The 26,061-nt window shown below is 39.8% G+C and overlaps 1 protein-coding gene across 5 annotated transcripts in view; it reads right to left on the reverse strand.

Moving 5' to 3' along the window:
- The window catches only part of rapgef1b (Rap guanine nucleotide exchange factor (GEF) 1b), a 74,434-nt gene that overhangs the window by 26,061 nt on the left and 22,312 nt on the right, over positions 1-26,061 (reverse strand). For 3 of the 5 annotated variants that reach the window (XM_074690092.1, XM_074690095.1, XM_074690094.1), the window contains exons 2-8: positions 10,697-10,842; positions 8,349-8,527; positions 5,207-5,363; positions 5,041-5,129; positions 4,805-4,966; positions 2,191-2,241; positions 1,611-1,725 (exon numbers count right to left, since the gene is read on the reverse strand). In XM_074690092.1, the coding sequence (XP_074546193.1) occupies positions 1,611-1,725; positions 2,191-2,241; positions 4,805-4,966; positions 5,041-5,129; positions 5,207-5,363; positions 8,349-8,527; positions 10,697-10,842 (899 nt within the window). The remainder of the gene's footprint in view (positions 1-1,610; positions 1,726-2,190; positions 2,242-4,804; positions 4,967-5,040; positions 5,130-5,206; positions 5,364-8,348; positions 8,528-10,696; positions 10,843-26,061) is intronic. The other 2 variants (XM_074690093.1, XM_074690096.1) reach the window with 1 other exon arrangement.

The raw sequence follows: 26,061 nt of genomic DNA on the forward strand, positions 1-26,061 counted from the left end.
GGCCTGTAGCTCAAAGTAGCTGGAGGGGCTGAAATTTTGAGCCCCTTGGTGGCGCTATGGAGCATTATTGTTTGCACAACCAGTGATAGAAATGGAATCAGGATGTGACAGTGAACTTGTTTGTGCATTTTGGTCCTGATCCAACATTTTACAAGAGAGCTAATAAGATCTTCTTGAAAGCGCAAAATGGTCAAGTTTGGTGGTCATTTGTGGCCACGCCCCCCCAAAATTATAAAAATTCTTTTGTGATTATTGATCTAGTGTTTGTGTAGTATACATAAGCCAAGTCTGGAGTTGATCTGAGAAAAAACGGACTAGTTAGTTCAAATACGTACCCTATGAACGCAAGTTTTCCCCATTTCAGGCCATTACCATTAGGGGGCGCTGTACTTTCTGGGAAACTAATGACATAGCTCCGGGACGCAACACTGAACATGTGTGTCCGTTTTCGCGCATATTTTTCTGTGCATATTCCTTCGCTTTTAAAAAGGACATTATAATGTGATTTAAATACTTTTATTTATTTGTGTTTATATTTAAAATTTTATAAGCCTTTTCTTTTAAGGGTTTATTTTTAGATGAATATCACTTTATAAAGCTACATTCTTTCTTTCTTTCTTTATTTGTTTATTAAGCACTTTTCAATATTTATTTTTTGATTTGTCTTTATATTAATACTTTTATTAGCCTTTCCTTTTATGGATTCTTATATAATTTATTTATTCATTTATTTTTTGATTCTTTTATAGATTATTATATAATTTAGTTATTTATTGATTCATTTTTTATATTATTCTTTTATAGATTATTAAATACTTTATTAATTCATTTTTTATTCTTTTATGGATTCTTATATAATTTATTTATTAATTCATTTTTTTTCATTTTTAGATTCTTATTTATATTTTTTATTAATTAATTTATTCTTTTAAAGATTCTTATATAATTTTTTTATTAATTCATTTTTCCTTCTTTTTTTCATTTTTAGGTTCTTATATATATATTTTTATTAATTTATTTATTCTTTTATAGATTTTTTTTTTTTTTTATTAATTCATTTATTCATTTTCTTCTTTTATAGATTAATTTTTGTAATTTGGCACTCTCACTACTCCATAAGTATACTCAAGCTAAGTTTGGAGTTGATAAGTGAACAAAAAATAGTTTGCACTAGTTTGTTAAAACACATAGGCTATAAATCGCTTAATTACGATGTTTAGGCCCAAATAACGAAGTTCTTGTTCGGAAATCACGATAGTCGTAAGAGACTTTTTTGTAGGGCTGGGCACAATTGTTACGTACACTGAATCTCAGGGCTGTAGCTTAAAGTAGCCAGAAGGGGCTGCAGTTTTTGGCCCCTAGGGGGCGCTATGGAGCAGCATTTATTTTTAGGGAAGCAGTGGAATCATATTTTTCACAAGGATTGAAATTTGGGGCTAGGTGCATTCGCCTTTTTTTCCAAGTGAAAGGCACGCAAATTGGGGTTAAAGGCGCACACGGAAGAATAATAATAATTGCTTGAATTCTCGGGACTCTAAAAATGAAGCTCCTCTGTTTTCAGTTTCTCTTTGGGCTGCACAGGTGTCTCATGATGGAGTGTGTCTCTTCACCTGTCTGTGGACGCTGCAGGGCAGACTGGAGCCGCGGCTCATCGGTGCAACCACCGCCACTCGTGTGGGCGAGGGCGCAGACTGACGCTTCTTGGGAGGAAGAGCTGGTGGAGGGCTGGCAACAGAAACACAGAAAATGAGAACAAAGCAACCGCAGTCGCTTTTTTTAAACCACAGGAGCAAAATCAAAGGGCAAGCACAAAAACACACACACACACACAGAACCTTGTATGAACACATGAACACACACGTTAGAGTGAGGGTGTTTCATGTCGTCAGCTTCAACGTGAAGCTGCTCGGTTTGTCAATCCAAAACTCTCTCTGTGAGTAAAAACCAGGAACCATGATATGAAGCCAGCAAAGAAACAACACGACTGCACGGGTCAGTCACACACGCTCATGCACTGTCTTCTGATTGGATGACAAGCCCTCCAGGGGACGTCCACAAATGTTGGGGTAATGCAACCATGCAAGTTAAGAAATAAATAAATCATCCAATCCAGAAGCTTTGTAAGGAGGAGGGGGCGGGGCTTGGGTGGGATGTTATAATGGAGACAGATGATCCTGGGGGCTGACATACTTCTCCTTCTGACAGGGTCTCCTTTGGCCAGCGTCGGCACTCAACTGTGCCCTGATCCCAGAATCCCAAGATGAGACAAAACCGGGAGAGACAGCAGAAAGAGTAAGACAGGAAGAGACAGCAGCAACCAGAGAGATCAGTGTGAAGTGATGGGAGTCCATGATGGAGGGAGGAGACTTTTGGATTTGGATTGATGGATTTTTAAACTTCATTCAAAGAAAAAACAGCTTTTTATTCTTCACGCTCAGGTGAAAATGAAAGAAAATACATGGAAACCCCCTGTATGATCCAATCTATTCACTATTCCTCAACACAACCCTTTCACTTCAGGTTTCCTCTAACAACTGCAATGAATAAATCCACAACGAGCGCTTCTCTTTTTGTGGTTTGGGTTTTAAAGTTCAGGAAGACGCTTCAGCAGCATCACGATAAAACCGCTGCTTGTGATTGGACGGAAACAGAGCAGAAAGAGAAACTTTGGATTAAGAAAAACCTCAGAGAAAGGATGGGACAAAACTTTCTCTAACCGTGGCAGCTGCATATTTTGAATTTTGGGGACTATTCACAATCAAACTAAGATGTGTTAACATTTTTAAGACTTTTAAAGATTAATTTCAGACATTTTAAGGCCGTCTAAGGCTTTGTTTTTCATTCATGAATCAATGCATTTTAAGACTTTTTAAGGATCCAGAGGAACCCTGTTAGTTTAATAAAGCTCAATCTTTAAATCTTTGCATAGTTTAAACTTTTTTTAAACTCCTCTTTATTTTTTTTTATATTTCGGTTTGCTTGGATTATTCCTGATGTTTTATTTCGTCCTTTTCTTTACCTGTAGCTTTGATGATGTGTAAGAGAGTTGAGACAAAACCAGAGAATTCAATTACAGTATTAACCTGGATATAAGAAGTTTTGTTTATTGGAGATAATGTAAAACAAGGGAGGTTTGTCTCAGGGTCTAACCATTGACACATGCTAGTAGTCGCTTTTTGTAAATCTGCTGATTGTCCAGAGAAAAGTGGACCAAAAGTTGGGTAGGTTAACAGACAACTGAGGCGGAGTTATGATGCTAATTTAAGATAATGATCGTCAATGCAGCAGAGACGTTAAACAACTGTAAGGCAGAAAAAAATATGTAGTTTCAGAGCATAAAGACCGTCTGAAAAATGCTAAATGTTAAAGAAAAGTTTATCGTTGACTCAAAGCGACCGTTTTCAACAGACTGACAGGAAGGTGTGTGAGTTTATCGAGAAACGTAACCGGGGCTTGACATTAACTTTTTTTGCTCACCAGCCGCTGTGGCTGATGGTTTCCCAGAGTTACTGGCCACTCAGCATTTTCACAGTCGAAACAGTCGAAAAGACAAACAACATAAAAGTTACACTAGACTCTAAAGTCACGTTTCCACCAAGCAGACCGCTTTGGTTCGTCTCGGTACGGCGCTCATTTTGTGGTGTTTCCACTAACAAATCCTGGGACAGATCCCCAAATAACTGAGACGAGCCGTCCCACTTTTTGGGACCCTTTCGTATGGGTGCCAGACTGAACCGATCTGCTCTCAGAAGGTGGAGCTACAACACTGCTGACCATTGATTGGTCGAAAGAATCGTCACTTCCTGTGCGACAGCAGCTGCATTTCTCCTGGCGGCACACAGACTTCTCTGAAACAAAGCTTGATTGTTCTTTGTATCAAAGAGCTACATGACAATCACAGAGAGGACGAAATGCTGCATGTCTTCATCGTTGCTCTTTGTTTACTGTGTCGTGTTTTTCTTCTTCGTTGGATTTATTAGCGGGTTAAACTGTGTTGCGCTGCTACGACGTCACGCTATTGTTAAACAGCTGCAGATTTTGGCATCCAGCTTACGCGCCACCTACCACGAGAGGGCACAGTTTGCTGTGGAAACACAAACAGGATCAGGCTTAACTGTACCAAACCGTCCCAGAACATACTGAACCGACCCGGACTGCTTGGTGGAAACGCAGCTTACGTCACATTTATTAAGAATGATTTGGATTGTTTACAGTATTTACAGAGAGAACTTTTTACATATAACTTTGATAAATTTTTTTATATTAGGAGTTTGAATATTTTTCCTACAGCTCCTCATACCTGTGACCAGTTTCTCTTCTCTTTGTGTGCTTCTTGATACTTAACAGTGCAATGTGAGCTTAAATGAGCTCCATCAGATAAACGTCCTCACTTTTAAAAAGTTACAGGAGTTTTGACGCTAGTTTGTGACTCAAATGTGGGAAATTGTTTAAAATGGAGAGCAAAACAGACGCTAAAATATGACGTTATCGGGCTCCATGCACCGGAAGCTGGAGATCTGGAGGTCAGAAAAAGGCTTCGCGAATGGACCAATGAGCAAACACTGTGAGCAGGCAGTGCTCATGGGAGTTGTAGTATCGTAGTCCCATATTGCCAATGGTTTAGTATTTTAGATGCTGAAACAAATTTAATCTAAATGTCAATAAAAATGTTTCTTTAAAAAAGTAAATTTCAGTTATCAGAGTCTTTTTCGGGGTCTTCTTATATTCAGGTCAATATGGTAACACCTGTTTAGAGTAGAAACTTCGAGGAGAAACTGAGCTCCAATGTGTGTTGAAAGCTCACCTGAGCTCTGCCATTTTGGCTTCAGGTAACGGAGGTTTGGGAGGCGCCACATCCTCATCCTGCGCGTCAGAGGCCGCCTCTGCAGGAGCAGCAGCTGGAGTCGGAGACTTACTGGAGACCTCCTGCTCCTGATCTACGGAGGGCATCTCTGACGTCACGGTGCTGCAGGGATCAGGAGGAAAAACCGTCAGTGTGACTGAAGTACCGTGAGAGTTGAGGAGGAAGTGCAGACTCACCTCTCTGCTGTGGGAGCAGGCGGTGCTGGTTTATTGGGAGTGGTGGGCGACGGCTGTTCCTGTTTCTCGATGGTCAGCTTCACCAGTTCCTGTTCATGGGAAGACGACACATGAAGCATTCACGCAACAAGTCACAAAACTTTCTCCCCCGACATCTCCTCCGTACCTTTACTCCGTCCAGCACGGCTTTGATGACGATGGTGACGGACGCCACGTTCTCCTTGTCCTCCAAGTCGATGCCGTCCAGCATCACCTGATCGGCCCAGCGGATGAGGTTGGCCAGACTCTGGTAGACACGGTTATGACAGGATGACAGCGCCGAACTGTTGGAAAAACAAAAAAAAAAGAGGCGATCAGGGATTTGATAAGAGTTGGAAAAGAGTAAAGCACTCAGGGACGGATCATCCCCCTTTGTTTTCTGCCTCGCATATTCTGTCACTTTAAAAATAATTCTCAATAATCTCATATCTTTAGTTTTTTTTTTCGTTTTTCATAATCTTTTCGTCCGCTTTGCTGCAGATTTGTCAACTTTGTGGATGTAACAATGCAGAGTAACGAGATAGGTAGTGTGAAAGCTGAGACATTGAAGACAGGAGCGTGCAGAGAGAACGGAGCTGATTTCTCCTAAAAACGACCCTCCCTGGTCATAAAACCTGCACTGAGGATTCTGCAGGTTTCAGAGACTGAAGGAGCAACATGTGGAAAAGTAAATGCTTAATTGGATGAACTCTGGGATGAATGAAGCTCTCTGTGTCTAGTTTTGTACTTCATACGCGTAATTTTACATGACTGAGGCTTGTAATGTGTGGTGTACCAGGTCTAATTTGAGAAATATGTGACAAATTCAACTTTGACGATGTGTAAGAACTAAGCCTTATTTGTACTGTACAGTAAACACAACCAGCTGAATCTCTTTCTCCTTAAGTTTCACTTTCATTTTGTCCTGTGAAGAGGAGCATCCATCCTCAGGTGGCGTGTGTGGGGAGGCTGGAGGTTCTGGTGATGCTATCAGCGACCTTTTTATTTACAAAATTAGAGACAATACTAAGAAATGTTAATGTACATATGTTTCTGAAATTCATCCTGTAAAATTTTCTCCCTCTAAAAACTCTAAAATCAAATTCTGTTCTTGTTCTTTTCTTTATTTTAAACTGTTTTACTCTCATATTGCTAGGCGCCGCCCTGTTGGCGATGGCTGCCTTTTGCAGCAGCTCTCTCTTCTTTGTCTGTTTCTTGCAATTTTTTGTCTCTTTTTCGTCATCTTTGTATTTGGAGTGGATCATTACTTTGTTCGGCTCATTGTTGGTCATGGACACCAAACTATTTGTGGCTTCAGTGATATTTTTACTACTTTTTCTCCTGTGTTTGTCTGGAGATCCTACATGTAACCATGGCTGCATTGTTTACATGTGAAATCAGCTGTTAGCAGCCTGTAGCATGTCAATGCTAACTGGTGCAAGGCCAGATGTTTCCCACAAGGTGAGGAGAAGGAGGTGAGGACGACGTGCTGGTTCGACCTGTCCTTCCATCCATCGTTATTGGGAACGTAAGATCTATCTCCAATAAGATGGACGAGCTAGCCATGCTAACCCAGCAACAGAGGGAAAACCAGAAGGCAGAGTAGCATCATGCTATTCACAGACATGGCTAATGGAGCTAACACCAGACACCAACGCCACATTGGAAGAGCTTCACCTGCTGTGAGCAGACAGGATCCAGGAGACAGAGACTGAACAGACTGCTGAAGAAGCTCAGTCCTGGACCCTGTGGAGGTGGAGGCTGGCTGACAATTTTGTTGTACTTGTTACAATGACAATAAAGTTCTATTCTAATCTGTTCTATATAACATGCAGTAAACTGGAAATAACTCTAAATATTGAAAGTTCAAAGTGCTCCAAAGAAATGGGCCGAAGCATTTACTCACAGGACCTTTTTGAGGCTCAGGTGTTAAAGGGTTAACATATGTTCAGATATACAGTTTTCAAATAGTTGAAATATGAATAAAGAGCTGGAGAAGACAGCCACCACCATCATTTAAGATTACTCAAAGTAAAACCAAGAAAATTAAACTTTAAACTCATTTTTTGCTTTTCTTTCTTCTTGACATCCCTCCATTAATCCATCCATTGTCTTGACTGTTTTTATTCTTGCTCCTTGTCCTCAGATGCCTATACCCATGTGAACGCAGCATTAGACCAGACGTGACAAATATCACATGAAAACACAAAAACCCCAACACTTTTTTCTTTCTATCGCCTGAAGAATTACGTATCTATCAGGCATTTGTTGGGGAAGTGAAAAAACAGACGATGTTCAACCACACGGGGGAGCGGGGTGTCATTCCTGCCTGCAGTGAGCGATGTGTTCAGACCCGACACTGAGGTGTGGTGCAGGCCTGTGCCGACACGCTGCAGCTGATTCACAGCGCCGGGACATTCATCGAGTGTGTCTTCACAGCTTAGCCCTGAGGTGAGCAGGAGACGGCTGCTGCTGGGGACAGGAGGAGGAGGAGGAGGAGGAGGAGGAGGAGGAGGAGGAACTCAGAGCTACACCAAAACTACAGCTGACGAGGAGCCGTACATGTTTCATGAATATATGAACCCAAACAGGCGCCGTGATCAAACTGTGAGCCAAGACAGCGGGTTGGAGCTACACCCACTGTTGACCTAGTTTACGTTGACTGAAATCACTGCAGACAATCCAACACCGACTGTGCATTAACACGTCAGGGGACGACTCTTCCTCTAACATCGGTCACGCAACACTGGCGTGACGTGCAGGGGTGTGTTTGCCAAAAAAACATCTGAGCTCCTGCTGTGATTTATTGGAGTTTGACCCCGTTAGGTTGGCGGTCAAATCCCGAGAGGATTGTTGCTTCTCAATGATCCATCTGCGAGATACAAAACCCGTCACCTCTAACCCTCCATCCCTTCATCTGCACTGACGGACGGGGAGAGGCACAGAGACAGAGACGTCCCGACATGTCTCAACAGTCCGGACAAAGCTGCAGGGTTAGGTTACGAACGCTGGGAGAGGAAGTGGGAACAAAACAACGAGAACAGAGCAGCTCGATCTGTAAATTCATCTCCTGAGCCGCTGAGGGACACGTGAACCTAAATTCAAAGCCGTCGAGTCCAGGATGTCTACTGTCAGCCTTCACAAGCTGGAGCAAGCATGAATCAACAGGATGCTGGTTTTAGCACGTCCTGGATGCATACCAGATAACTGAGGAGTTATGTCAAGAGGTAGGAATGTGAAGAATGAGTAATTTCACCTATAGCAGGAAAAAGAAAGTCCCTGCGTCTCACCTGTGCTGTATCCGGGCCTCCACCTGGACCAGAGGCAGGATGGCTTCCAGCACCTTGCTGGCCGAGCCTGGCAGCATCTCCAGCACCTTCTTCTCCACAACCATCTTATCCACGATTGTCTTGAAGTAGCGCAGGGCGCTGACCACCTCCTTCTCGTGCTCCTCCAGCCGGCTCACCTTCTGCAAACAGAGAACAGAGATCAGTCTGTTGTTAGTCATAAGATTTGACCTTTTTGAAAACTTTTTATCAGCATTTCGAGGCATTTAAGCATCAGCCTTTTTTTTATCCATTGGCTGATAAGAAATTAAATCCCAGACTGTGTTATTTTGGCTTCAATCCAGCCGTGCCTCTGTCTCCAGCATCATCCCACCCACAGCAACATCTGATCGGTGACACAGAGACATTTTTTGGAAAACTTGACTAACTGTAGAAAACTTTTGGGATTTATTTTTTTTTTTTAAGTTGCCATTTAACTTTCTAAGACAGCTGCTGAGACTGGGAGCTGTTTGACAAACATATTCTCCAAGGTTTTTCGAAAAAGGTATGTGTTGGAGTTCGTATTATCCCAAATTTTGACGCCGATATTTTCACTTTTACTGTTAATGAATATCAGCCCCAAATATCAATAATCAGCTTCAAGTATTGGTGTCAACCCCTCTAATCAGTTCTGGTGCAGATATATAATCAGCTGATAACTAGGGATGCACCGATCCAGCTTTTCTGGTCCCGATACTGACACCACTGATACCGATACCTGGGCTTTGGGTATCCCCCCAGTATACGACCAGTGGATAATGGAGGTCATGTATCATGTCCACCTAGTTAAGATTAAATAAACCATTAAAGGTTGTACCAAGTAATTTTTTTTTTTTAACTTGGCAGCTAACAACACGACTCTGTAACCCCCTTTAATGTCTCTTTTTTCTTTTTTTTCATACAAATGTATTAATGCACATGTGGAATATTGTGTTTAAGACTGTGTAAGGTATATATGTGTGCATAATGTTAAATATACTTTTTCTAATGTAGATTTTTTTTTTTTTTTTGGTTGTCTGGTTGAAAGTTGCTGACCCTGTATTTGGCAACATGGGCATTTTTTTGTTTATTTTTTTAATATTTAATTTTTTTATTCTTTATTTTTTTGTACAAATGTATTTATGCACATGTGCAAGAGTTTGTTAGGTATATATGTGTGTATAAATGTTAAATATATACTTTTACTAATTTTTTTTATTTATTTATTTATTTATTTTTTGTTGTCTGGTTGGATGTTGATGACCCAGTATTTCGGGACAGGGGCGTTTTTTTTTATTTTTTATTTTTTTTTTTATTATTATTATTTATTTATTTATTTTTTCGTACAAATGTATTTCTACACGTGTGCATGAGTGTTTTTAAGAGTGTGTTAGGTATAAATATGTGTATAAATATTAAATATACACTTTTTCTGATTTTTTTTTTGTTCATTTATTTTTGATTGTCTGGTTAAATGTTGATGACAATGTATGTGGGGACAATGGCCATTTTTTTTTTGTTTATTTATTTATTTTTTTTATTTTGTCCCCATCTGTCCTACGTGTTTGTTGTTGTTCAGGTTGTTCTCTCTGTGATAACACATAAAAAAAATTGGAAAAAGGCTTTGATCAAAAAAACAAAAGAGAATGATATTTAAACCAGCTCTGTCTGCTGTAACATGTAGAGGAGCATTCTCCACCCTGAGAATAACCGGTAAATAAATTGTTTTACTAGTTTTCATCTGTAAAGTTATTTATTCAACAACCTGTCTGAGTAATTCAGCACATTTATATCCCATAACCTGTCCACTGGCATTCATCCTTACTGTATTGTTGTGGCTCTTACAGTGTTTCCAGAGCCTGGACTGTAACACCTGACTGAGCTTCCTCTCCTATGGCTCTATTATTCCCCTGGTTTATGTGCATTTCAAAGCTCCATACATCAAGCGATGTGGCTCGGAGCCACGGAGGAGCTCCAGCAACGGGCTCTTTCAGCTGCTCCAGCCGTTCTCAGCAGGGCTGCTGAGGGAATATACTCATTACACCAAAAGCCTTAAGAGGCAGCCGAGGAGTTCATTCAGGAAGCGGCCCGGGCCCATTCATGTCTTTATAGGTTTAGACACCTGCTGTAGCACAGCCAGCCGCCACAGCGACTGGGAAGCTGTGGGAACCAGGGAGGAAACCCGCACACACAGAGACACAATGGGGAGCGCAGGAAAACTGTTGTACACAAACAGGCAAACAAATGCACGGAATAGGTGGGAAAGAGGAGGATTTCCCATCACACACACACACACACAGATTATGCTTTGGCAATGGAAGGCTCACACACACCTTGTTAGCAGGTTTCTCTGTGCTCTTGGCTGCTGGCTCCGGCTGCAGTTGCTTGCCTTTCTTGGATGGAGTCCTCTTGATCTTGGGAGAGTGGAACTTGTCCATCAGTTTCATGGTGAAGGAGGACAGATGGGACCGCTGCGAGTCTGTGCACAGAGGGGGAAGAGAGACAGCGTTGAGTGGTCAGTGGAGGAGGACAGACTCTTGAAATTTCACAAAAACAGATGGCACAAGCACAGGGAAGTGTTGGTATCAAATCTCACACGCCACCGGCTGAAAAGAGGAGAGGGAAGGAGAGGAAGACGTTTCTAAAGATGTCTGAAACATCCCAATTTTTTTCCTGCTCTTTCTAGGCTGCTAGGCGCCACCCTGTTGGTTGTTTCTGTTACATCAGCCCTCTCTTTGTATTTGGACACCAAACTGGTTTTGCCTTCAGTGATATTTTTACTATTTTTTTCTCCTGTGTTTGTCTGGAGATCCTACATGTAACCATGGCTGCATTGTTTACATATGAAATCAGTTGTTAACAGCCTGTAGCATGTCAATGCTAACTGGTGCTAGGCCGGATGTTTCCCCACAAGGTGAATTGAAGGAGGTGAAGACGAAGTGCTGGTTCTTAGGTGTAAGCTAAGAAGTGACGACATGGACCTGTCCTTCCATCCATCGTTATTGGGAACGTAAGATCTATCTCCAATAAGATGGACGAGCTAGCTGTGCTAACCCAGCAACAGAGGGAATACCAGAGGGCAGAGTAGCATCATGCTATTCACAGACATAGCTAACGGAGCTAACACCAGACACCAATAAAAATATTTTAAATATTTTTGACATCAATAAAACGTGTTCCAATGAAAAATATTACTTTTGCCGAGTTTTGACGGAGTTAACGATACAAAGCAAGGACAGTGCGTCCGACAGAGTGGACACTGTCATGGCACCAGGTGTTTCTGCTGATGGGAAAGGGGAAACAATTGTTTGCTTAAAGTTTATTTTCACTTTTTTTGGGTCTTTTTTTCTCAAGATGTCAGACGCTAAAAAAAAAAGAAGTAATTAATTACAGAATTTGTAATTAATTAATCTAATTAATCACATTTTAATCCCATATCTGCTCAAAATTCAAATCAAGAATCTGAATTGGCCAATATTAAAATGTCTGTGTTCGCTGCCATTGATGTCTAAAGAGGCGAGGTCTGGAGGAGCTTATCAATCAAAATCCTGCTCGTAAACTACTGTGGGTGAGAGCGGTGTGCTCTTTGGACGAGAGCTCTGCATGGATATGAGGAGAAGATGTGAGACGACAGGGACAGAGCGAGACGCTGCAAGTCGGAAAAGTTCAGGCAGCTCACGCTCCAACTGAGGATGTGTCGAGGTAGTTCAGAGTGAATGAGCGGCGCCATCGTGAGGAAAGATGGCGGACGGTTCATGGAGAGGATCGCGATTAAAAAAAGTATGTTTTGTCGGGATGGGAATCATAAACCGGTTCCTGTTGAGAATCGATAAAACATGTTTCAATCCACCGATATCATTAGCCTTCATTCCGCTGCAGCTATCTTAGCTTAGCAGTTAGCTAACGTTTCCCAAGAAAACTATGATTCAGGATATTTAGCTTGAAGTTTTACTAAAGAACTGACTTCATAAAGAAATGTACATCACTCTGAAAGGCTCATGGCTGACTTCTTAGCTACGGAAAGGTTCCAAGCAACTTAAACGATTGCTATAACCACTTTGAGACACTAGATGGCCTACTTAAATTATTAATACATTACAACACAGCACATCAACGTCACATTGTGTGAAGTTTTTACCTGTTTCTGTTTAATTATGTCCAGAAATATCCAGACTCAGGGACCAATTACATTTTATTCACTTACAGTATAAACTTAATTAAATGTTGTTGACACAGAAAAACTGTAAAGCTACTTTTTGTACCAAGAAAATTCACAACAGGGATTGAAAAGGGAATTGATAAGGGATCAGATCGAAAAGCAGAATCAATAAGGGCATCGGTATTGACAAAATCTTATCAATTCCCATCCCTAACGTTTTGTCTGTTTTTTGGATCAAAAACAGGAAGAGAGACTCTTCTTAGGTAGTTTTGGTGTTTACAGAGTCATGGCTGGCAGCTAATGAGTTAATTGAGCATTAATTCCGATAACACATTAATTTGCAGTGTAATAATTAATCTAATTAACACATTAAAGTGACAGCCTTGCTTTTTTCAGATAATTTAAGTGCTTCATTAGACGACCTGACAAGCTTCAGAAAACATACAGAACATAAATTAAGGAAAACTCATTCAACGACAAGCTAGTAATGCTAATTTTAACAAATTTATCAGCATCCAAAATGTTACTAGTTTATTCCTCACCATTGTTGAATAAAATACTAAAAGTCATTTTTTTGTCTGTAAGTATTTTCACTCCTTAAGCCCAGTTTGCTCACCAGTATCCTGCACCTTAAGCTTGAAATGGGATAAGCTACTCTTCCGATATCGCCCACCCCTAGCTCCCGATCATAAATCTGCAGGACAGGCTCAGAGACGGAGCCTTTTCCAGGAGTTTTTAGGCTCACAGATGTGAAAGCACACAAAGAAAATTGCTTTATTAAGAGGAGATGTGTAATAGTGGAGTCATTTTGCTTGTACTCCTTCACTCAGTTAACCCCGGGACAATGAGCAGCTCATCTTTACACCAGACTGAATCAGGAGGTAACTGAGCTTGATGACCATCAGTGTACAAAAGGAAATGCTTAATCAGAAACTACGCTCCAAAGAAGAAAACGCTTTCATGTGCAGCATCGATCCATATGCCCTGAACACATCCCGTCTTCCTCGTCTCCTCCAACCCTTAATCCTTCTCATCCCTGACTCGCAGCGAAAGCCGAAGTTTGCTGAGGCAGCCAAGGTCGCCTGTGTGCCTCATTAAAAGTGTTGATGAGAACACTTCCACTGGAGCTTCCCCTTCCTCTGGATGATGAAGCAGACACGACCCCTCAGGCTCTGCTGTTACACTAAAAAAAAACCTTATCTCAGTGTTTGTGGGAATAAACAATGCAGGCAGCTCTGCTGGTTACCCGTGGTTTTCTGGCTGATTTAATAAACAACTGGAAATGGATCTCATGACTGCTGTGTCACCTTTAATCTGCATTTGACCCACTTCCTAACATCCAACAGACAGATATATTCTCCCACGTAGACAAATCAGCTCTGGAAGTGCGCGATAGCTCTTAGACAAATATAGAAATTTTGTAAATTTAATCACCAGCCTAGTTATGTCACCACAGAGACAAATCCACAGTGTAACAGAGATAACAAGCCTCATCCTGGGGTGTTTAATGGTGTTTGTTTCCACAATTCACTCAATTAGCAGAGAATAGAGAAAACATGGGGCTGTCAGTGGTGCTGCAAGGTTATGTTTTCATCCTCACAATAATGGAAGAGCACAGTGCACACCTCACAGAAAACACACAGAAAACTGCCAGAAGCAAAAGAAGACCTTGGATATGAAACTTTATATATGAGCATTCAGATCTATGGAAGCCTGTTACTGCCAGAGTAAAAATAATATAGGAAGACTTATTACATAACAAGATAAAACCTATCATTTGATACATTTTGCTTCCCTTGGTGTGGCAGCAGTGAGCTTTCATATAAGTCTTCCTATATTTTTCTCTTTTTTAGGAAAGTCATTACTTAGAGAAAACCTTCTTTTTTTCAAGGGCAAATGTTACATTTTTCTTCAGGCAACTTTTTTGTTCTTTTTTTTTAAGCCAAACCTTGTTAGAGCCCAAAATGAAACGACGAACCAAAGTGTAATAAAAAAAGAAATAACACTCCAATATCAAATTTAAAAAAATGTTATAACAACCCAAAATGTAATAATAGGAAAAATGTAAAAAAAAAACAACAACAACTGGATTGTGATAAATTTTTCTACAAAGTGTTACAATTTGTTACATTTTGGCATTTATTGCATTTCTTTATCAAATTTTCAGCCTGGCACTTTTGTTACAATATCAATCAGTTATTTCTTCTCAGTCTTAATTACTTTTTTTTATTTTTATTTTTTTACATTTTGCATTTTTGGATATTACAAGCCTCCCCATTTATTTAAGGGCAATTCTTCCTTTTTCTTCTTTTCCCCTTTAATCAAGGCAAGTCTTCCTTCTGTGGAGCATTTTTTTTTCTTTTAGGAAAGAAATTTTTTTTTTTATTATTCTTTTATTTTATTTTATTTTATTTTTAAGGTAAAGTTTCCCTTTTTTATTATTTTTCCCAAGACAAATTTTCCTTTCTCATTTATTTTTTAAGGTCAAGTCACCCTGTTTTTTTTCCGAGGCAAATTTTCCTTTCTCATTTATTTTTTGTTTTAGGTCAAGACTTCTTTTTTTCTTCATGGAAAATTTCCTTTTTTTATTAATTCTTTTAAAGGTAAAGTCTTCCTTTTTAATTATCCTTTTTCATTATTTTACCTTTAATTTTTGGTCATGTATCCCCCTTTTTTCCCCAAGGCAATTTTTCCTTTTTCATTAATTCTTTATTAGTCAAGACACCTTTTTCTTGAAGCAAATTTACTTCTTTTATCAAACTTTTTGAAAGTCTCCCTTTTTTCCCCCAATGCAAATTCCTTCTTTTAATTTAACTTTTTCAATGTGAAGTCTTCTGTTTTATTATTATTATAATTATAATTATTTTATTATTATTATTATTTAATAAATTATTTTATTTAATTATTATTATTTTATTTTATTTATTTATTTATTTATTTATTTATTTATTTTTTTTTGGGGGGGGGGGGGGGGGGGGGGTTGTTCTGTTTGGTTGTTTTATTTCTAAGGGCAATTCTTCCCTTTATCTATGTTTTTTATACCTGGCTTCAACAGGCTTCCATACTTTGCAGATGGGCTCATGATAAATGAATACAGTCTATATGGCCGATCAGATGATGGCCCAGCTAGCCATGGATCAATCTCAGAACTCATCCACTACCAGATCACAACAACACACATCTCTGGGAATGCGGACCACCTTCTCTGATTTAAACTCTAACTGGAAGTTAGAAACAAACAACCTCAGCCTGCTTTTGCTCGCCACACACACTTTTCCTGCATATGTGGAAGGCCAATTACTCAGACGACCAACATTAATGATAATTTGAAGCCAAGCTTTGTGAGACTGGCGAGTAGACGAAGGAGCTACAAGTTTTAGCAAATGCACACGGGTTAGTATGTCTTTATTTCACTTGTATCAAACAATCATGTTGCACGCTGCAGATTTCCCATCCTTACAGGGTTTTATGTCAGCCGGCCAGGACGGATAGGGAGAGGATAGACGTGCGTGCTTGTCAGAGATTCAGACAGGTGACTGGATTCAGCAGAAGGTGACAACCTGCTCCACAGCTGTCTGGATCAATACTGTGCAGCTTCGCCACAGGGGACGCAGAGCTGTTTCACCTAACTAGAGTCTGGATGGCTCGTGGATGGAGCTGACAGAGAGTGAGGATCTTTCTTTATCTGCCCTGAGGCTGTACATACCTGTACGAGCCGGTTTCACCCCGAGCAAGGATTCTCTCCTGCTGAAGTTTCACCGTATGGGCTGCGTGTGCTTCTCGGATCTGTCTGACCTTGTTTCCTTTATATTCTTAGCACAAGTGCAGGATCTGAGTCTGGACCCGTTCGCCTGTTCCTGCTCAATTTCAGCTTTAACAGGCCCAGAAGGACTGTGTGTGGGTTTACAGCTGCACCCTCACAATCTCCAGACCAGAGTTAAGCAGTGCAGTGACATCAGCATAATGAGTCACCGCCGCCGCCGTGATCGATTCAGCCCCCAGACGCCTTCGCAGCCCCCCGTGGCTGGCTCAGCTGTTTATCATGCACACAGGGGCTGGTTGCCTGTCTCCTCTGCTCCCTCTGCACCTCCTCATTCTTCCCCCGGAGTTCGCTGGGAGTCTGGCCCAGCATGGAAATGACATCATCAGCAGACAGAGAACGAGAAAGAGGGAGTACAGTGAACACAGTGAGGTGCTCTGTTGGAGTCGTGGACGCCCCCTCCCTGCTCTCCCGCTGCTGCTGCCCAGAGTTATGAGGCGGTGATGTCATTGGTTGTAAACTCTTACACTGAACGCAAATACTGATGAACTCAGAGCAAAAGACTGAAAGAAACCACACTTCCACATACTCCAATTCACCTGCTCAACACAACAAGTGTTTCCAATAAATATCCTGATTTTTACGACCAGGAAACTGATTTTAGAGATTGTAAAACGCAACAGTCTCAGAATTAGGGAATTAGACCGATACCGGCGCCAATATTCAGCATTTTGAGGTAAATCAGCATCAGCCTTTTATATCAACCAAATTTAGAAATAAGGATGTCCTGATTTAGAATATATGACTTCTTATCCAATCCGGTTTTTCATGATATGTTTTGCCGATCCCTTTTTCTGATAAATCCTGTACTCCGTTGGGTGATTCTGTTGTAAATATTGAATCATATTTGCTGTATTAAAGCGAGACCTCTTTAAGGAACACTCACTTTACAAATGTTGAAGACGCTGTTTTACTATCATTGCTTTCAAAAGAGAAGTCGTCCCACACAGCGGACATGTTTGCAATGTGGTTTGCAACACATGAAAACAGGATCAGTCCCAATCACGTAACAAAATCTGATGTTACAGGATGCTCCAAAAAAAGCCATAACAGACGCCGATACCGATCAGTGTATCAGATCAAGACATTCCTAGATGAAACTAGGAGTGCTCACAGATCTATAGAAAGCCTGACCCTCCAATACCGAGTTTTACTTTTTTATTCTTTATAACTAATAGCATATGCCTTCAATGTCCTAATCTTATTTTATTGAAAATCATTGAACAATATCTTTGAAACAATACAAGCTTTATGTTTTAACTTAAACAACCAATAAACTGTCCTGAGTTTTAGGTCTCAGAGCAAAAAGCAACAATGGCTGGCCGTCAGACCTTTCCAGAGGAATATAAGATCAGTTTCACATGTAAGAATGGGAAATCACTGATCCCACAAAATTAAGGAAATCAGCACCGATGGATCGGTGCATGTCTAGATGAAACTCAAAAGCATTGTTGTGTCTTAGCATCTCGTTTACATGGAAACAGTGATTTAGCTAAACTAAAACGCAAACTTTAGAAAACGGCCTCCAGAGTGGATTTTTTTCTGAAACACTGCCACCACCGTTGCCGTGTAAACAGCAAGTCAGCATTTTCAGTGGAAATGCTGACATCATGCTTTACCTCATGAAAGCACTTACAGCAGTACAACAGTACCTGACAAAACTCTGAGCATTCGCCAATACACCAGATGATCAGCCCAACTCTACTTCAGTGGAGCCGCTGCTGGACAAGACAGTTATAGCACCACCTACAGGCCTGGCATGCTTACTACAGCGTTTTCAGTCCATTGGCATTTACACTTTTTGTGTTTTGGAGTGAAACATTGTGTAAACAGGGTCTAAGTCTTTAAAATTTTCTTTGATCAGTACACCTTTATTTCCAGTCACTGATCGTTAACCCCGTAAAAAAAGCAAAAACACACCTTTTTGTTCATTTTATTTGCGTTTCATTGATGTTAGCAAATATGCTATGAGGCTAACAAAATTTTTGCATAGTTTTCAACCCAAACCTACTTCAGTGGAGATCTACCCAAAGCCGTTTCCCGACAAGACAGTTTTAGCGCCAACTACAGGCCTGGCATGCTTACTACAGCATTTTCATTCCCTTGGCGCTTCTGTCTTAATGCAGATTTTTTTTCTCTTCGTTTTTGTGTTTTGGGGTGAAACATTGTGTACATGGGGCCTAGGTCTGGTACTAATAGAGCCAATTTTTTTTTTTTTCTTTTTTGGAAAATCTGACTTACTGTAGAAAACTTTAGGGAGCAACTTTTTTTAAAGTTTTTATTTAACTGCATGAGACAGCTGCTGAGCCTGGGAGCCTGTTGGATTTCATATTATCCCCAATTTTGACGCCAATATTTTCACTTTACTGCATATGAATATCGGCCCCAAATATTGGTTATCTGCTTCCTTGACTACTGATTATCGGTATCAGTATCGGCCCTGAAAAAAGATTTCAGTCTATCTGTACTCAGAAGATGAGTGAGATTTAAAGGCTTGGTGCTTAGCAAAACAATAATAACTGACATAACTGACTTTGTTGCTCAAGGTTTAAAAAGAAATCAGGCAGACAGTAACAGGCCAAAGATTTAGCAAGTAAACATCAAACTGTTTGAACTGACTCTTACTTTGAAAAGCCTGAAGGAGTGTTTTAAACAAACACTCCAGTCTGAATGAACGCCAAACAAAGCTAATGAGAGCGCTCACACACCTCTGTGCCCAGTCCCCTCAAAGCCTTTCAGTTTCTGGACTGTCTGAAAGTCTCATTAAACAATAAGCAAACACACCAACGCATCAGGAGAGTGAGTTAAATCTGATATATATCTCCTGCTGAATCATTCAGCGTATTCAGGGATTCAGGTAAATCTAGCACCTTCCACAGAAATCCAGTCATGCTGGGGTTTCCCAACCACAACAGACACATCAGCTCTTGTAAAATCCCCCACCATCAATGCATCATGTACTTTCTGACTTTTAAATATTTCAGTGAGAAATCACACGTTCTCTTTAGGTCGCGTTCCCGCCAACACATCTGACGACCGCTGACATATGAGCTTGTCCAGCAGAGCCAACAGGCGCCCGGACTGATCTGGTTGTCGCTCAGTACAGGTGTGATCTACACAGGACAGCTGGCCGGCCCCTCACCGGAGGGGATACAGGGGGAGGCCGAGCCTAAGGTTACGCTTCCAGCTGTCACCTCCTGCTGAACCCCCTCAGTGGAAGAGGAGCGAGGGAGCCTCTGCTCAATGAAAGTGTGCGTATTCGGACACGATGAGGCTGCTAAAAAGATGAAACAGGAGTCAGAGAGGTCACCCTGCCAGCTGCTGAAGAGTGAGAGGACAAGGGTGAGAAACTCATGTGGAGGAGTTAAAAGTGTGTGTGTGTGCGAGAAGTCAGGGCGGACACAAAGATCACAATAAAGAAAATTTAAAAAACGCTGTCTACTGTCCAATGATCAACTGTTTGGTACCAGACAATTTTTTTAAATTTATAAGTTTATTTTTTTATTTTTTTACATATCGGTAAAAACCAATATGTTATCGGTTTCCGCTGTCATTCTTTATTTCTTTTCCTTTTTTTTTTTTTTTTACATATCAGTATCAGACGATATGTTATCATTATCAGCCGATATTCTTTTTTTCTTTTTTTTACATATCCATATCAGACGATATAATATCTTTATCGGCCGATATTATTTTTATTTTTATTTTTTTACATATCTGAATCAGGCGGTATGTTATCTGTATCAGCTGATGTTCTTTGTTTTTTTATTTTTTAGTTTTTTTTACATGTCAGTATCAGCCGATATGTTTCGGTATCGGCCGATGTGTTATCGGTATCGGTATTCCCTCTTGAGTACCCACTGATACTGAGTACAGATACCACTCTTACTTTTCATACATAAAATTTCAATTCACTTTTCATTTTGAACAAAGAAAGCACAGTCAATCTGACACTCAGTCCAAAATAAAACACAAACAACTCTCTTTGAGTCAACAATTTTTTTTTGAATAAACAAAACCGCAAAATAAAACTTAAAACTGTAAGAGTTTAAGTATTTTTTAAAAAAACGTTGTCTGAACAGGAGCTGACACACACATATTCCATTGTGCTAATCTGCAGCAATGTAGCGCCAACTACTGGCGAGGAGGACTTACTCGACAAAAGATATTTTGCCTTGAGTATCATCTGCTGGTATTGACAGCCTTTGTGAGTACAAATACCTTGAAAAATGGGTATTTAGGAATGGGTACCCAATGAGGTACTCTTATAGGTACCCACCTTTTATAAGTACCGGGTACCGATTTACGTAAAATCTAAAGGTACCATGTTTAGGTATCTAATTGCATGAACACACCATTGCATGTATGTACATATATATTGAGAAAAAAATATTTTAAATTAAAAAGAATCAAGATTTTATCATTAAACAAACTGATATTTTTTTACCAGAATAACACACTAAAGTACCAAAAATTGGTACCGTTGAGTACCGAATGCCAGATACCAAGAATTGGTACTGTATAGTTTCAAAAGTGAAAAGTAAAGAATTAGACGGAACAAGGGAACACTGAGCTGTGGTGTAAGGCAGTCATAAAGGTGTTTCCTCTGGACACCATGAAAATTTTTTTTTTGAGAGATAAGGCAGTAGATAGAGCAAGAAGCTCTAAATGGAATAATCATGCTCAATTGTCACTTTTAGACCTCTGTACATGTGTGTCAGTGTCTGTGTCTGCCACAACAACTTCCTCAGCCTGTGTGTTCATGCAAAAAGTACCGGTATCAGTATATTTGTGAGACAGTAATGACTTGCTCTCTTTAAAGCACACAAATGTAAATACTACATGTTCAAATGAGTAGTTTAGCCTACAACAAGGCCTGAAATAGCTGTTAAAATGTCAGCAGAGAGCGTGATTTACCGTCTGCTACACGGTAAAACAAAAACCGCAGAGCATCATATCTCCACAGGCAAAACCTGCTGTGGAGCAGGAGAGTGGAATTCAAGCCTGAGGCGCGTTAAATGAACAGCAGGGGTAAAAATGGAGAGGAAAGAGAGGAAATTCAACAGGAAATAGTCAGGTGAATAATTTATTCCCAGCGCTGTAGCAGTTAACTTCCTGTTAGCTGTGTTTATTTTCAATACCAGTCCTCTTTGTTACGAATAAGCTGTGCTATAGGTTGCAAAAGTGTGTGTGTGCTTTTGCATGTGTGGGTTAAGGATGCAGGATGAGAGGAAGCTCTAATGTGGACTGAGTGTGGCTCTGGTTAACGGCTGGTTAGAGAAGTAATGGAGGAAGAAGTCCAGTGATGGGTTTTGACGTTAAACAGGCTGGTTGTTTAAAAAAAGAGACAGGGAAAATGAGAGCCCCCTGCCCACTTCCTGAGGAGGTAAACACCACACAGGAGATGCTAAGTGCTCAGTCCACTCACCATGTATTGTTTTTCAATTAGCAAATTAGTCAACGAGGCAAAGAAACGCAGTGAAATTTTGTCACTTTCCAGGTTTATGAATGCAAGAGTTTCCCAGATACTGTTTGAAACATGACATTTCCTGCTCAATTGTCACTTCTAGGCCTTTATACGTATGTGTCAGTGTCTGTGTCTGCCTCAACCCCCCTTATTTTTCATTTTTCGTTTTGGTAAGAGCAGGACAAAGACAGGGTCATAAGCACACATTCACTTCAGGCAACAAACAAGCCACTGAGAGGTCTGACAAGCTAAACACAAAAAATCACTTCTATAGGAAAATTGTGTTTTACTTTTTGTTGATTAAAATGAAGATCAACTGATGACAACAAGAGCAAATGATGACTATATCTATATCTATATGGTCTAAATAAAACAGTGGTCAACAAACACTAGCTGATCTGGAACTTGTTTCCTGTTTTCGCAACATTTGCGTTATTGCCGCACATCGGCCAAACATTTCATCTCCTCTCTGTCCTTCCTTGTAATAGTTGCTGTATGATGAACGTCAATATGTATCAACACCAATATGGCATGATATTAGGCCTAGGGATATATCGATTATATCAATTAATTCAAATTTTTCCTTGTGGACGATTTAAAAAATGAAAGATCATATTTTTTTTCTCCCCGCTATTGCGCACCTTTTATACCGCGGCAAGTGCTGACTCCGTGTGTGTGCAGCGTGATTAAACAGTTCACTAACGAAACAAGAGAAACCTAAATGTCATAAAAATGTTCTTGTGCGCCTTTGAGACCCAGCACCTTGACGGACACGTGTTCCTTATAGTCTGTATCGACAGCCCAAAGAGGTTGAAATAAACTAGACCTTCAAATCCCTTTCCTCCAATACTCTGTTTTTTATCTGTCACTTTTCAGGAGTTTGTTTAGATCTTTGTCTCAAACTTATTTGTTTTTAATAAAATTAAAAGATAAACAGGCTATAGCCTTAAAAAAAGAGACAGAAACAAAGTGTTTTTTTTAATCATTTAAAAGTAGAATATAACAGAACAGTGCTGTAGTGCACTGAAACAGTACTGCACACACTTTTCCTAGCAGTATTTTTAAACTCAAAATGTACAAAATGGTGCAGATTTCACTGTGAATGTAAATGAGTCTGCCTCCTTTAAAACTACGAAGTGAAGTTACTGAAACAGAAGAAAAGCTAAAACTTCAATTTCAAGAGTCAAATAGAGGTTACTTTCATTAAGTTTTTGACAAAATTAAAACAAAACTGGTTTTGAGTTATCTCTTTCATTTGTACTTATTGTTTTCTTTAAAAGGAAAAAAAAATGTCAAAAAATCGTAAATCGAATTTTTTGTGAAAAAAATCAGAGATTTTATTTTTAGGCCATACCGCCTAGCCCTACATGATACACTCACAGAAGCAACGAAAGAGAAAGAAGGAAATGTAGCTAAATCCGACATAGGTGAAATGGCAATCATACACTGCCCCCATGTGTTTCGGAGTGGTACCACAGAGCGATAAGGACACAATGACTCGTGACTGTGTTGACGACTACAATGTCAACATAGAAGTATTAACCAGGTGTAACACTTCACAGACAAGGTGCGTTCAGGTTGTTAAAGCTTGATTTCAGCCTTTTATGCTAATCTCTAAAGAATTAGTCATAACCTTTGGTAACTGGCAAGCTTCTTTCCTGATTTTCTTTCATCATAATTTTGTTCAAGACATGTCAGAAAGTGCATCTTTGGATACTTCTTAGGGTTGGGTATCAAAATGGATTGTCAATTCAATTACTATTCATCATTTCCTCAGCTGACTTGATTCAGTTTGATAATATCTATTAAAGATATTTTATTCATTTATAACTTTGGCTTAGTTAGTCAAAAGAGTTCATGTGCATATGGCCCTGCCTTTGTCCTGCTCTTACCAAAACATCAGCATCCAGGCAGAGGAGGGGGATTGAGGCAGACACAGACACTGACACACACGTATTAAGGCCCGGAAGTGACAACGGAGCTGGATTATTCTAGTAAAAGTTGACATTTTATTTTATTTTTTAGGAAAATCCTGCAGGGTCTACCTTTAAATTGTGCACCTTTTGAGTGAGTGTTCATGCTTTTAAGGTTTTTGTCTGTGGTAGAGTGGTAGAGCCTCTCAAAAGAGAAATGGTAAAAGATAAACCTCAGGATGTTTTGATTTTGTAACATTAAAAACAAATTAATTCAAACAAATTTCCCCCAACCCTTGGTACTGAATTTTCCTGAAATATTTTTTTCTAAGTACCAGAATTCTAAAAAATTATTATAGTTAATAATTCATATGAATTAAATATAAAAGGTATATATTTTAAAATCTCTTTAAACCTTTTGGAAATAAAATAAAACACTTGAGGAAAAAAAGGCACATTTTCCTATCAGCACCACATCAGCCAATATCTCTCACCCTATAAATATCCTTCACAAACATGCCCATGAGTATGTCGATGACTAGCAAAGCAAGCCCACCAACTATGGGTCAATGGCCAGGAGCAAATATCAATGTGGTGATGGAGGCGCCCTGCATGCTAAGAACAGGCTACGGCTAACAGAGCGTAGCTTTACAACACAGGGTGATCTATAACCCAGATCCATATTATAAACAACCAACCAGATCCATGACTGCTTCATGAGACTGTGTGTGTCCCTGAGAAACTGTCCTTGGAGTGTTTGCTCCATCTGCTCTCAGGTCTAACTACAGGAGCGGCACAGGAGACTGATGATGAAGAAGACATGTAACTGGGGAAGTCCTGCTGTGTGATTCAGACACCATTAAATCTATGAGTCATGAGATAGCACTCTGATAGACAGAGAATCTAAAGCACCCTCATGTACTTGCTCGATGTTTTGTCACTTTTGAGGCTGAGACTAAAATCTAATCTAAAAATATGATCTGATGTCTGCTTGACTCAGCCTCATGAAACCTTTCACTCTGAGTTCAGCCAAAACGAACATCGTCGGGATTAAGAGACATCATTTATTTACATAAGAAAGAAAATCATGCAATGTCACTGACCCACATTTTGTTTTAACACGTCAGCAATCCCATTACGTGCAACAAAAGCCTTTTTAGTTTAAAAAGACTTCCAAGAGTGTCATCACTCTGAAAAACAGTCACACAAAGCATCATCGATCATCTGAATCTTCTATAGCAATAAAACTGAGCCCTGAAGCAATGTTTTGCAACCGTGTTGTGCAAGAAAAACAGTCACATGTTCTACTGTACGAGTTCATGAGGAAAATAAAGTGAGTCTGAGGCAGAACGGAGGAGAGAAGCAAACAGTTTTACAGTCATAACAGAGCTTTAGATAAACTGTGCTTTAGCTCAAGGCTGCTGAGGGGGGAGCAGACCAGACACACGTCTATAATTACACAGGTGGAGACGAGATGTGGTGGCTGAAGTGAAGATATATATAAGGGTAAAGGGTCATGAGGTTTTAAGGTGCTCGTAGTTCATCAGCAAATTTAGATTAGTGGTTTTCATCTGCTTGAGCTTCATGAATCACACTTCCTTCTTGATGATGTTCATGGCCGAATAACACAAATAAATGTACATTACTCTCTCACAGGAAATTCATATTTAACACATTAAACACGGTATAAATCTCCTTGTTTACCAAAAACAATATAAACAAAATAGCGCTAGCTTAATGCTAACACATATGGTGAATTGCATTGATGTGCTAGCAGTTAGCATACATCAGTGTAACCTAGGCTTCAGAATAAAATTTGAAATTATTTGCAGGCAACTTACGGGACAAAGTACGTACAGGCTCATGTCTGACGGCAAGGTTCCAAACAACTTAAAATATTGCTGTAACCACTTTGAGACACTAGATGGCATTTTTGAGTCACATGATGTACAATTTTTACTTATTTCTGTATATTTACTCCCAGAAATATCCAGATCCAGAGACAAATGTCATATTTATTCACTTATTAACCCAATTTAATGTTGTTGACCCAGAAAACCCGTAAAGCTACTTTTTGTACGGAGAAAACTCACAAGAGGAACTGATAAGGGAATAAAAGAATTGGAATGCCAATACCCATCCTTAAAAATAACAATGATGGATGTTAAATTTACAGAATTTCAAACTGCTACATATCCATATGTTGTAGGAATCCCTGAATCTGACCAATAAGAGCTAAAAACAGTCAGTTCAGAAAAGTAGTGCAAGGTTTTAACAAGATCTTAACAAGACTTGCTGAAATGTTGTAAGGATTAGGTTAGTGACGTAACAGAAGGGTG

The sequence above is a fragment of the Halichoeres trimaculatus genome, unplaced genomic scaffold (genome assembly GCF_033239565.1).
Source record: "Halichoeres trimaculatus isolate MK-OKI-2021-1 unplaced genomic scaffold, fHalTri1.1 fHalTri1_scaffold_16, whole genome shotgun sequence".
Lineage (NCBI taxonomy): Eukaryota > Metazoa > Chordata > Actinopteri > Labriformes > Labridae > Halichoeres > Halichoeres trimaculatus.